At 42.6% G+C, this 12794-nt stretch overlaps 1 protein-coding gene across 1 annotated transcript in view; it reads left to right on the top strand.

Annotated features, from left to right (window-relative positions):
- SIN3A (SIN3 transcription regulator family member A) overlaps positions 1–12794 on the top strand; it is a 38460-nt gene that overhangs the window by 7789 nt on the left and 17877 nt on the right. Inside the window, exons 2-9 of the mRNA XM_062583425.1 lie at positions 2086–2306; positions 4044–4220; positions 6123–6229; positions 6732–7014; positions 9465–9716; positions 10177–10329; positions 10675–10833; positions 11796–11885. Of these exons, the coding sequence (XP_062439409.1) occupies positions 2118–2306; positions 4044–4220; positions 6123–6229; positions 6732–7014; positions 9465–9716; positions 10177–10329; positions 10675–10833; positions 11796–11885 (1410 nt within the window). The 5' untranslated portion in view covers positions 2086–2117. The remainder of the gene's footprint in view (positions 1–2085; positions 2307–4043; positions 4221–6122; positions 6230–6731; positions 7015–9464; positions 9717–10176; positions 10330–10674; positions 10834–11795; positions 11886–12794) is intronic.

Below are 12794 nucleotides of genomic sequence, written 5' to 3' on the forward strand. Positions count from 1 at the left end.
ACCAAAAGGGCCTTCAGAGCTGTTGCAAGTTGGTGAGTGCTTAGGAATGAATGACACCAAAGCTTTGCTCTGACTTTACTCATGCAGTCAGCTATTGTAATGCAAAATCCTACGTAGCTTGGCTCTCCAGGATGATGAGACACAGCCAAATTCACCAGCGTCACTCGGCTTAGTCCCAGCCCTATTAACATGAAGCTGTAAGTTTTCACAAAGCTAAAACACAGTCAACACTTAAAGGGAGTAGCTCCAAGTTAACTTGTGTAGCTCTTTAAGTTGTCTGCAGAGAGCAGTTGAATGAAAAGACAACCAGTACCGATACAATTAGGAAAAACAGCTCCTGGAGTTTGCTCCTCAGCTTTCTGAGTGTATGCCAGAGATGAGATCTGCTTAGATTTTTGTAGTGTGTGAATAAGATCCAGTTAGTCATCTTTCTCCTTCATTTGAAGTTAGCAGTCCTACTTTGCCTCTGCAGGCGGCCGTCTACCTGCCAGGTGCTCTGAGGACCTGATAAGGGACTGTATTCTGAGAGGTTAAACTTGAAGAGCAACTTTGAAAAGAAATGGAGTAATCTTCCTTCGTGTCGTACCCCCTCCGAGTGAAAGAAGAGACTTGTAGAGAGGGAAGAAGGATACAAAGGTGAAAACGATTAGCTGGCTTGCGTTTTCAAGCCTGTGTTGACGTGCTCTGATGTTATTGGCCTCCCTGTACAGATTTTTGACATATATTGAGATACAGGTGAATGATCTTTGAGTTATTTGGTTACTAATGGATTTAGGCTGTGAAGAGTTGTCATGACTTAGTAGAGCAGAAGCATCTTAGTTGGCTGTTGTACAGTTTTTCTGAGGAGAGCTTAGTTTCCTCTGGTTCCATCTTATGTGCATCCGTGTTAGCAGTGAATGCGTTTAGCTGCAGTGAAATTAAAAAGGTTGTGGATTTGCTTTGGAAAGGTTCTGATGAGTTAGAGACCAAACAGAGTGGTTTTGCTCCAGCAGTTCTCTGCCAATCAAATACCTAAATGGGCTGCATGCGCTTTTGAGCACGCAATGCTTTTATGAACAGTGGATAACGCCGTAAGGGTGGCAGTAACTATCGCAGTGTAGAAAACAGCAGTTGAATTTTCTCGCAGAAAAGAAGACCAGGTGAGCAGCTCATTCAAAAGAGGTGAAGAATTTGTGGCGTTTCAAGGAGTGGGACAGTGGAAAAGTGACCTGTCAGATTGGAGGGGAAATGGGGTCGTATAAAGACTAGTAGGGCAGGAACACGTCTGCGTACTGGGAGAGAAGATGCTGGAGAGCCGGCGGGAGAGACGGTCATCGCTGTTCCCAGCGCGCGTGCAGGCTGCCGGGCCTGGTGCCTGCTAGTGTTGCTCCGGCTTGCGCTTGTGACATGGTGCTGGAGAAGGGGGCCAGGAGGCTGCAAGGAACTTGTCTGCCTGGGATACGGCACCCAAAATGCTCCTCCGTGTTCAGTCTGCAGGTTGCACTGCAGTTGTGTGTCTGTCTGTGTGTTAAATCGAGAATGCTTCATCTGGGGGCCCTGAAAGTGGTCTCAGAGTCTCGACTGAACTTTCTGCTTCCTTCCTCCTTCTCCCCTCTTCCTCCCTCCTTTTTTAAAGCATCTCTCGGGGCTGACTGTCACCCTACCTGGACTGCCCAGGAAGGTTTTGGAAAGACTTCTGCTTACAATGTGGGCAACTTTGTCCAGGCTGCGTGTGGGTAATGTGCTCCCTCAAATTGCATCATATTCAAATACTGCATTAAACGAGCTGTGCTTGATTCAGGGTCTGCATATGCTTAAGATGCTTCCATTAGTTGTGTCCTTTAGGTGAGATTGCTTGAAAGTGAATCATTTCTTCAAAGTGTTTTATTTCTAACAATAAGCTCTATTTTTTTATTAGAACGTAATTGTATATTTCATGTGGAAAACTAGATCTTAATTTTATTTTCCTATCTCAAAATATCAGCAGCGTAGCTTAAATGAAGACAAAGAAACTTGCCCTACCTGCTCTCGATGAACTTAGCGTTCTTGGTGCTGACAGGGAGTGATTAATCAAATACTTTGGTTAATTGGTCTGTTTTTTAACAGGTTTTGTAGTGCTTCCCGAGCATGAGTGCAGAATGAAGCGGCGATTGGATGAGCAGGAGTCACCTGTGTATGCGTCGCAGCAGAGACGTATCACCAGCAGCACAGAGGCTTTCCAGCACCAGCACCGCGTGCTCGCCCCGGCACCGCCCGTATATGAGGCGGTTTCGGAGACCATGCAGTCTGCCACTGGGATCCAGTACTCGGTAACTCCCAGCTACCAGGTGCGTTTCCTCGTCGCGTAGCCGGGTCTGCGCGAAGCCGCTGCGGGCCGGGTGTGTGGATGGCGGTGACCTGCTGGCGCAGGGCTCTTGTTTTTCGTTTCACGCTAGAAGCCTGCGTTTGAGTCTAGGGGTTGTTTTGCTAACCAGCACTTCCCAGAAGAACCCCCAAATTTGGTGGTATACCTGAGCATATGTCTAATTTTAAGCACTTGCTTTAAGAGCATCAGCTGGACCGTTCAGATGCCGCTGAACATCAAAAGTGATGTGTATTTACCTTTTTTTGAGCTAGGACTTTAATGGTTCTCCAAAGCCATAATCTCTAAATCCTGTTGGCAAGTATGTATGGAAGCGTTTCTCCAATTTTCCTTTTTCCCTGGGAAGAAGTTTGTTCTTATGGTTGCCCTGTCACTGGTTTATGATGTCTTGGATGATCTTAATCTTAACGGACTGGGTTGGATCAGCATTTAGGCTGGAGACTTTCAGGAAAATTGAAAAGTTTCAGAAAATGTTAACCCCAGGGTCATTAAGTGACACTCTTCCCTCTCAGAGGCTGTCCACTTGCCTCCTTAGCGAGGAACTTCCAGCTTGGGGAAGAAAAAGTGTACTTTAAGAATGCATTTAAGATGTCTCTGAGGGAGAGACCAGGAAAAGACTGTTCTTGTTACTTGTCGTTGACATGTTTTTGGCATATTGCATTCCATGTTTTTATTGCTACGCTTTCTGTCTTGTGCCTGATTGTAAACACAGTTTCTTCCTTACTGCTACAGAAGGGATATTCACACTCATAGTCGCAGACACAAAGCTAAAAAGCTAGCAGGCAGACACTTGCAGGGACTGGAGAGTGGGTCCAGATCTATTTATTGCAGGCAGTCCTTCCTACAAAGAGCTTGAACGGAGCAACAAATTAGCCTTCTTAATGAGAAGGATTTTTAAAAAAAGAACATACCATCTAAAAGATGCTTGAATAGAAAACAAAGATCACGTAAAATGATCTGTAGTTTTAATTATTTAAAAACAATTTTTTAATAGATACTTTTAGTGGATTTTTAAAATTGAAGACTTGTTTTGATGTATAAAACAAGCCTGAAAACTGCATTCCTTGTGTTTCTTTCCCTATTTTCTAAGGGGAAGCACCAAGTTGGGCTCTTCCCTAAGTTCGCTGGGGAAGCCAAAGAACGGCAGTTTGGCTTCCAATACCTGAAGTTCTTGTTAGATTCATTCATTCAAATTTTTGCTTACGATGCTAAGTGTGTGCTCTTTAGAGAAGAGAGAGAAAATTGACTTCATCTGACTAAAAGAGAGAAAAAAAAAGAAAAAAGCAGAAAAATTCCTTTAATTCCTTTTCCTGCTCTTCTTGCAGTTTGTTGTTCTATTAGTGTTGAGGAGCAGACAACTAACGAGTCTTCCAGGCTGGAAAGAACCTGCTCTTCTAGCCTGTACCTAGAGAGGACTCTCATACACCTGGATTAGGCGTTAGGAGCTGTCTTGTTTGTTTTTGTTTTGTTGTGTTTTTACATCTCTCTGGGCCATTGTTAAAGAAGCCGAAATAGCCTTTTTGAGTAAGGTCATTAGCAGCCGTACTTTAAGTTCAAACTGATGATATTCTGCTTCATTAAACTTTTAGCTCCCAATGCAGAAGGACTGAAGTGTTTGCCACCGCCGTTGCCGTCCGCCCGGGCAGCGACTAGAGGTCATCGCGATGCTGTAACCCTAGCTGACGCGCTCTTGTCTTGCCAGGTGTCGGCTGTGCCGCAGAGCTCGGGCAGCCATGGGCCTGCCATCGCAGCCGTCCACAGCGGGCACCACCACACCACCCCAGTGCAGCCGCACGGCAGCCAAGTGGTGCAGAGCCACACTCACCCCACCCCGCCGGCGGTGCCCGTGCAGGGCCAGCAGCAGTTCCAGAGGCTTAAGGTAACGTCGAGCGTTGCTGCGTGGTTAAGGAAGCGAGGCCTTTTGAAAGGAGCTGGGGGATCTGCTGCCGGTGGACAAGAGAGCTTGGCTGATAGCTGCTCTCTTTGTAAATGGGTGGCTGAAATGAGAGACTATCAAAACTGAGCGTATGGGATGTGTGAATAAAGCCCTTGGCCTCTGGGTGAGAGAGAGAGGGATGAAGAGGAGCTGTATATACCCAAGACGCTCAGCACCAGGCGCAGAAAACATTGTCCCACGTGTTACATGTCCAGCAGAACTTGTCGCTTCTGGAATCCAGGAAACATCAAGATGAGTTTTTGCAGCAGCCTGGAGGAATGGGGAAAGTTGTTGAAAATATTTCTTTCAAACTGCTCTTCTGACCTGGGAACTGTAGAGTAGGATGTAGTGTTTGAGGCCTGTGCTTGAATCCTGGAGGCAACTGGGAGGCCTTTTTCTGCTAAGTATGTAAGAGAAGCCTCCCTGCAAAGCCAGTTAAAAGCTTTCTGACAAGGCTTAGAAGCTTCTCCTTGGGAGGACTGTTGATTGCAGAAATGGACTGCGGCTTCTGCCAAAAATATGTTGTTTCAAGTACTTTAATAAAACCTGGATTTACTAGCCAAAGATTGGAGCGGGAGGGATAGGAGGAAGTATTGATCAGAGTGTTCATATGAATAGGTTAAATTACAAAAATGTTTGGTGCTTTTCTGAACACATGGCTTATGTGGGTGGATGTGTGGGAGTAATCTGGGAGTAAGGAAGGCACTATTCTTGGAATACATGCCATAAAATCCTTAAAAAAAGAGAGGAGTCTACCAAAAATAACCCATTAAAGTAGTTACATTTGGATAGCTCTAGTGAGAAGGCATATATGTGCATTGGTGCCTCTTTCTTCCTCTCTTCCAAATGTGGCACGGTCTCTTCCAGTTTTTCCCCTGCTGCTTAGTTGAGTGAAAGGCCCTTTTTTTGTTTAAGGTAGGACACTTCATTTCTAGAGAGCACTAAGAATGGTTTCATAACCTGTGGTTCTTTCTCCCAGTGAAATCCCGTGGCAAATCCTCCGCTGACTTCACTGATACAATATCGGTGCTGTACCTCTTCTTTACTGACTTTTAATTTCAGTGTTTTTTATACAATAGAACAGCAACAACTTCAGAGGGAGAGAGCTCAGACACTGTTAGAGACGCCTTCTATGGCCTGTAAGGTCTCTTATATCTCTAGGCTGGTGGGTGATGAAGGAGAGGGCCTCTGGGTAGCTCTTGCAGTTTATTAGCTTGTGGCCTGGCTGTCAGAGATGATCAGTAGCCAGAGCTCTCTCTTTAGGCTGTGGCTCTTCTTTCAGCATCTGTGAAAATTGGATGTTGGTACATGAACAGTTCATAAACTTCTTGCTGTTTGAGGTGTAAAACAGTTTACCGCCCACAGTTGCCATTTTCAAAATCCTTATACATCGAAGTGAAATGTCTGGCTTTTAGAGAAAGTACAAGTGTGTACCTGGCAGACATCTACTACACCGAATATGTCATTTCCACTTTCTGCTTATTCTTAGACTTCCATAATAATTTCCACATATGAATGCAGGAAAAATACTCAGTCTACTTCTGTTTATCCTAGCAGTGAGCTCAGTGGTGGTTAGATGGTAAATTTGGAGTATGTTTTTTCTGACTAAATTTTGCTGATCTGCAGTGTTTTTTTTTTTTTTTTTAATACACTTTTATCTTGTGGGCACCTCTTACTCAAATTGTGCTGGGTAATAAGCTAACCAGGCTTATGATTTTGTTCTCCTTAACTCCCTACCCTGACTCAGGATTAGCAGCTGTGTTTTCAAATACTGTCTCTTTTGTAGAACAGTGGACATGAAATAAAATCTTCTCTGCTATTATAACCTGTCTATTTTGTCTCCAGGTGGAGGATGCACTGTCGTATCTTGACCAGGTGAAGCTGCAATTTGGTAGTCAGCCACAGGTCTACAATGACTTCTTGGATATTATGAAGGAATTTAAATCTCAAAGGTAAGAAATTGCGTTCTGCTTCTTTCTTCCAGGTTGGAAAGAGTGTGTGCATGTGTGTGGGCACAGAACAGGAGCTGAATTCTGTCCTTTCATTTGCAGAGTAACACACCTACAGTAATAGAATAGGAAAGCAGTCATGTGCTTTCTCTTCTGAAAGTTAAATGCATCCCTTCGTTTATACTAAATCTCTGCTTAGAGTGGGAGTTCACAAGTTCAGCCTTGATAGCTGATTCATCTGGCTGTCTGGTTGTCTGCCCACTAATAACGGTCAGACTTGTGACTAGATCTCATAGATATAAAATACTATTTGGACTAATAAAATGATTCAGATGTCATTCTTCAGTAATGTGTATATAGGAATCAATTTAGCCTTGTATCATAGGTTCATCGTAGGTTAGAAACAAGGTGGAAATTCTGTTGGAAAATTCTTAGATAGATAACTTGCTGCACCACTGAAAGTGTCCTAGAGGACTGTGACATTTTGATCTTATTCCTTCTTCAGTATTGACACTCCAGGAGTGATCAGCCGTGTGTCTCAGCTCTTCAAGGGTCACCCTGACTTAATCATGGGTTTCAACACTTTCTTGCCACCTGGCTACAAAATTGAGGTGCAGACGAATGATATGGTGAATGTGACGACACCAGGACAGGTTCACCAGATCCCCACTCATGGCTTGCAGCCCCAGCCTCAGCCCCAGCCCCAACATCAGTCGCAGCCTTCGGCGCAGTCAACCCCAACACCAGCACAGCCAGCGCCGCAGCCACCACCTGCCAAAATCAGTAAGGTGAGAGACTTTGAATGCCATGTTCATACATGGGAAACTTACTGTCCTCAGCTGAAATTGGAGTGGAGGTGAGGAATGATAAAGGAAATTATGCGTTGCTTTTTCATAGTGTTCGTGAATCTTGGTTTGTACTTTGTGCTTGTGTTGTCCTTCTGTTCCTGGATTAGTTTCTCCTTTTAAAAACCTTTCAAGGTGCTTACTAGCTGATCTGACAGTAATGCAAATATGCAGCCTTAAACCTTGGAAAAGCCTTTTACTTTGAACTGAAAACTGCGAGGTGCTCGGAGCATCTAGTAAAATGTACACGCGGGGAGAGCTCCAGCAGCAGCCTCAGGAAAAAAAAGCCCCCTTTAGAAATGCATTTGACTTTGCAGCAAGGGCTTCCTAATTAAAGCACTGGGTAAGTGTTGAACTGCCCCACTGCTTTTGTGTATATTTGCTTAGAATAACTTCATGTCCAAGAATTTCCTCATAAAACAGAGGCTATGTAAAGATGTGGTTCTTGGAGTAAAAAGTTGTGTGTAGTTTTAAATGTTTAGGGTAATTAATCTTCTAGAAGACCTTGCTTAGTGATGTGGTAGATTCTGCATTGCTTGAAATATTGTTTTTGGATTGGATGCCTACTGTAGTCCACTTTAGCCATTAGTTGGATGGGTGTAGCAGTGGTTGGCAAAATTTAAATAAAGTACAGGTTTCAGACAGGATGACCATGGTATTCCCTTTAGATCTCACAGTTGGTGTGTCTGAAACTGAGACCTTTCAATAACAAAGGGAGTTTGACTTCTCTGCTTTAGATGTAATCCAGAGCCGCTGTCCAACAGATGTGTTTTATGTGATTGAAAACAGAATGGAATAATCTAAGAGGTGTTCATGGAACTTGCTCTAGCTGATACATCATGTATTTCACCCTCAAAATATAGACAAGTTTGAGAGACTTCTGGAGGGGAAGAATCCCCAAAGTTTCAAGGATTGATTTCTAAACTGTACAGTTAGTTAATAATTGGCTTGAAAGGGAAAAAAAGGAATACGCAGTTAGCAAATAGCAGGATTTACAGTGTGAGAATCAACCTCTAGAAGAGCACTGGAAGGGCGAACAAAAACATCATTAAGACTCGCAAAGCAAAAGAACCGTAAAAGCTGAGATATTCCCAAATAAGCTTATCTGTGCCAAATTTCAGGGTCTTTCTCCGAAGAATACGAGTAATACATGCATTCAGTGAAGAGGTGGTAGTCTTATTCTCATCACTGTGTGCTAAATAGTTTTACCCGTGTCGTCATCTTGGAAAAAGTTGAACTATTTTTGCTGAAACTTTAAAATGAACCTGAGGGAGATGCTAGATGTTGAGGTGAGATTTTCTTAACAGACAGGTAAAGTTGTAAGTAAACAAAACTGAGTCTTGTAATAAGAAATTTCTGGCAACCATAGGACAATTATCTAAATTGTCGGTAGTGAAAACTGCATAATACAAGCGTTAAAGCCTGAAAGGCAAAGGGAACAAATACTACCATTTCCATTTAAAATTGCCACTTCAAAACTGCTACTGAATCTTTCTGTGGCTGCTAGGTACCTAGCAAGAGTATGGTTACCAAATAACACCCCACCTTGAGTGCCCAGGTGATTAATGTGAGAGTCTTGCCATCCTTGCTCTTTGCCCCGCAATACGGAAAGAAGCAGTGCTTTTCCCTTGCTGTTGCCTTACTCTCTGCATCCCAGAATTCTTCACTAGGGGCAAAATAGCTTGCAATGTTGGAGCAAGCCATGCTTATGTATTTTGGCTCTGTTTTTTGAGGTAGTATGTGTTTGTGCTTGTATTTCAGTCAAAAGCAAGCAGCAAGGCAGAACAGCTGTTAATGACATCTTGAGGAGACACGGTGTTTTCTCTTCCTGGCGAAATGTAGTCCGTACTGGCCCTCTGAATGTTGATTTCTTGTTTTCTTTTTTCCCCTCCCCATTGGCTGATATTTTCTCCTGCTTTGATTACCTGTATTTATTTACCTGTTGATTTTTAAAAAGTAATTTTGGTTGTGAAACTGGACTACTTCTTTCTGACTCTTAACGGCAGTTGCTGATGAGACAACCACTAGGAAAAGTTTGATTTACTGGAGATATAGCTGGTTAAAATTGCCTAGACTGTGAAGGAAATAATTATTTAGTATTGGTTAAAAAAAAAAAAATAAGGAAATGCAGCAAAAGGAGTCCAAGGTCGGTATACGGATGTGGATTGTTTAGCTGGATATAGTAGCAGGGAATTTCATCAGTTGCTGTATCCTTTCTGATATTCCAACTCAGAAGTACCTCTACTGAATCTGTGTTGTGCCACTGCTGGCGTTGTTAATAGTTATATGCTGCACTTTTTCCTGTGGATATAGTACAAATGTAGAATAAAAGTGCCTTTATTCCAAACACAAAGGAATCTACTAATTTCTGAAATGTCTTCTTTACTTCTTAGCCATCTCAGATGCAGGCACATACTCCCGCCAGCCAGCAAACTCCCCCAATCCCACCATATGCATCACCGCGCTCTCCGCCGGTCCAACCTCACACACCTGTGACAATTCCACTGGGAACTACCCCGTCCTTGCAGAACAATCAGCCTGTTGAGTTTAATCATGCCATCAACTATGTCAACAAGATCAAGAATCGATTCCAGGGTCAGCCAGACATCTACAAAGCCTTCCTGGAGATCCTCCATACGTATCAGGTTAGTTTTAACAACACGATTTTGAGTGTATGTAGACATATTTCTTCCCTGTGCCATGGGGCCTGTCCAAGACTCACTGTGATCTTGTCCTGGATTAGCTATGACCAGCAAGCTAACCAGATTTCAGATGATTCTTGTAAATTAAAATACTGTGTAGCAGCATGAAATCTTTATCTGCAGGTGTCTGAAATAACAGGTAGGATGCCTTTTTTGAAATTTCATTTGTCATTTGCGAGTATGGATCATGAAGAGCCAGTATAGCTATCGTATTAATGTAAAAAGTAAAGAAAACATTGCTCAGCCAGTGTCCTAATGTTTATGGCCAGCTGGGCACTTAGTATGATTTTTTTACTGAAGACGCCAAGACCTTTGTTTCATTTATTCTATTACTGATTTGTTTCTTTTACACCTAATAGTTCATGCGCCATTTTTCTGATACCTCTCCTCTCTCCTCCATCAGAAAGAGCAGCGGAACGCCAAGGAGGCAGGGGGTAACTACACGCCGGCTCTGACGGAGCAGGAGGTGTACGCGCAGGTGGCGCGCCTCTTCAAGAACCAGGAGGATCTGCTCTCAGAGTTCGGGCAGTTCCTGCCTGATGCCAACAGCTCTGTGGTGAGTCGTCTTGTAGATACGCTAGGCCTGACATGCTTAATGGCGTACTTAAAGACATACTGTTTTTGTAGCCAGAGTTCAGAAAATGTGCTGTGTTGTTTGTTTGCTTCTTGTTTCTTTTTGAGTGATTTTCTGAGTGTGGGAATGGGGCTACAGTGAAATACTGTTTCCTGTCAATAACTTGTCTTTTAAGTGTGATCCCTTTGCCTAAAGAGTTGTTCTAAGACTGCAGTAACTGCAGTGCAATACATTGGTCATCTAGAGCTGGGAGGATTAAGCATGTTTTTTTTGCCTGGATATGTGGAACTCAGCTCTAATAGTCCTGTGGGTTTGTTTCTAAATAAGCTGTTAAGTAAAACAACTGCAGAGAAAGTGGAATCTGTAAGAAATGACCATGGTGGTACAGTGAAGAAGCCACAGCTCAACAACAAGCAGCAGAGACCCAACCAGAATGGCTGTCAGATACGACGGCACTCGGGAACCGGAGCAACCCCTCCAGTGAAGGTGAGAGCGTATACTGTTCATTCAACAGTCGTGTTTCCTTTCTTTCTTTCTTTCTTTCTTTTTTAATTGCGTGTCCAGAATTTGTAGTGGTGTTTGAGGCACGTGGGAGGATAGCTGAGGGAAATATAAAGGTCTGCTTTATTAAAGCAGAACATAGAGCAGATGCTATGGCATCATGTTTGTTCATCTTCATAAGATAAATCTAGTAATACAGTGGCTAATGACTGTACTCTTAGCCAAGTTTGCTCTTTTCAAACTACTCACATTTTAGGGAGAACAAGGCCTTGCAGTCTAATAAAAGTGGTCTGGGGGCCAGGTGGTTTAATGTTTGTGCATTTGGAACAAGTTGCCTTATTTGAAGGTGATGTATCTTGCTTTGTAAAGAAAAGCATTGCCACATGTAGTTGTATCATTTAATTTCACTGATTTACTTCCCCTTGTAGCCTCTCTACTCTTCCTCGAATAAAGTACAACAACATAAAACACATTGTGGAGGTAGCTTTCAGCCTTTATTAGAATGTGGAGTGTTGGGCTGGTATGGGGGAAGAGAAAGGATCTTGCAGTGGAGTGTAAGAAGAAAGACACTAATTTTTAGGGAGGGGTAAGACTTGAAGAACTGGGTGGATGCTAGTCAAAACCTTTTTTTTTTAATTCTGCAAATTAGTTAGGAAAAATGAGATATGCTACAACCAGTGACTATTTCAGCCAACCAGACAGAAAAGGATATGGCTTTGTATTAGAAATATTTGGAGTTTTAGGCCACTGATTAAAGATGAATAGTCTAACTTGGAACACACACTTTGATATAAACTTCCTTCCAGAAAAACACCTTGCTTTTATTTGAAAACATGTAGTATGGTAGGGAAGCTGAAACCCTTATGTGATAGATGCACAAAATACAGCAACCTGCTCAGCTGAACAGCCTTTTTTGTCTTTTTTTCTTTTAATTATGTATATAACAGAAAAAACCGAAGCTGCTTGGTTTAAAAGACCAGTCTTTGGCAGAAGCCAGCAAGCATGGTGTGGGAACAGAATCCCTGTTCTTTGAGAAGGTAAGAAGTTTAATTCAGAGAAAGCAATCTTGTGTCATTGGTCTATGTTCGTAGCATGTAGGTACCCTGATTTTTATCGTAGTGGAGTTTGTGCTATATGTGCTGTACTGATAGCGTTTGTGAGCTTGAACTCAGATGTATCGGATGACCTTTAAGTTGGAACCTTTTGAAGATTTTCTTTTTTTTTTTTTTTTTTTTTTTACTCAAATATGTATCTTTTCCCCCCAAAATGATTCTTCTAGCTTTTCATCTGCTGCTGCTAGCCTTTGTGAAGATGACTTGGCATGGAGCACATGTCAGAGGTTATGGATGCTAAACCTCCTGGAAATTTGAAGGAATAGATTTTTTTTCTGTAACTCACACTCCAAATTTTTTTCATCTTGTGAAACCCCAAACAACTGATGATGTGCCTAGGGCTTCTTGCTGTGCTGGCACGGTTTGCTGTACCCATCTGCAACCAGATGCCTGCAGTGTGGGGGCTCGGTTTACAGTGTAGCTGACTCATGTCAACATTGGTTTTCTTTTTTCTCTCTGGAAGATACATCTAATTATTTGCATGGTTGTTACCTGTTACTGGTTTACTGTGTAGAAAAGATAAAGGTTGCATGGGATGTTTCCAGGTGGTACCTTGGCCTCTTCCTTGGGATGTCCATACATTTTTCTTATGGCTCAGGCGGGAGTATATAGAGAAAGGAAACAAGCTTTTTAAGTAATACTCATGAGTCGAAGAAAGTCTTGGTTGTTCCCTGATGATGTGGTGTGTTTCACAGCACCCTGTAGATCAGCAAGTAGTAACTGGGAACCAATCTATTGCTTGGAAAATGTGTAGGTGTTAACATGAGTAAATGTAAAAATCCCTGCTGAAGAATTGTAATTGTAATGATGAATATCTTAATGATGATAGATCTC

Source organism: Rhea pennata, chromosome 10, assembly GCF_028389875.1.
Source record: "Rhea pennata isolate bPtePen1 chromosome 10, bPtePen1.pri, whole genome shotgun sequence".
NCBI classification, from domain to species: domain Eukaryota; kingdom Metazoa; phylum Chordata; class Aves; order Rheiformes; family Rheidae; genus Rhea; species Rhea pennata.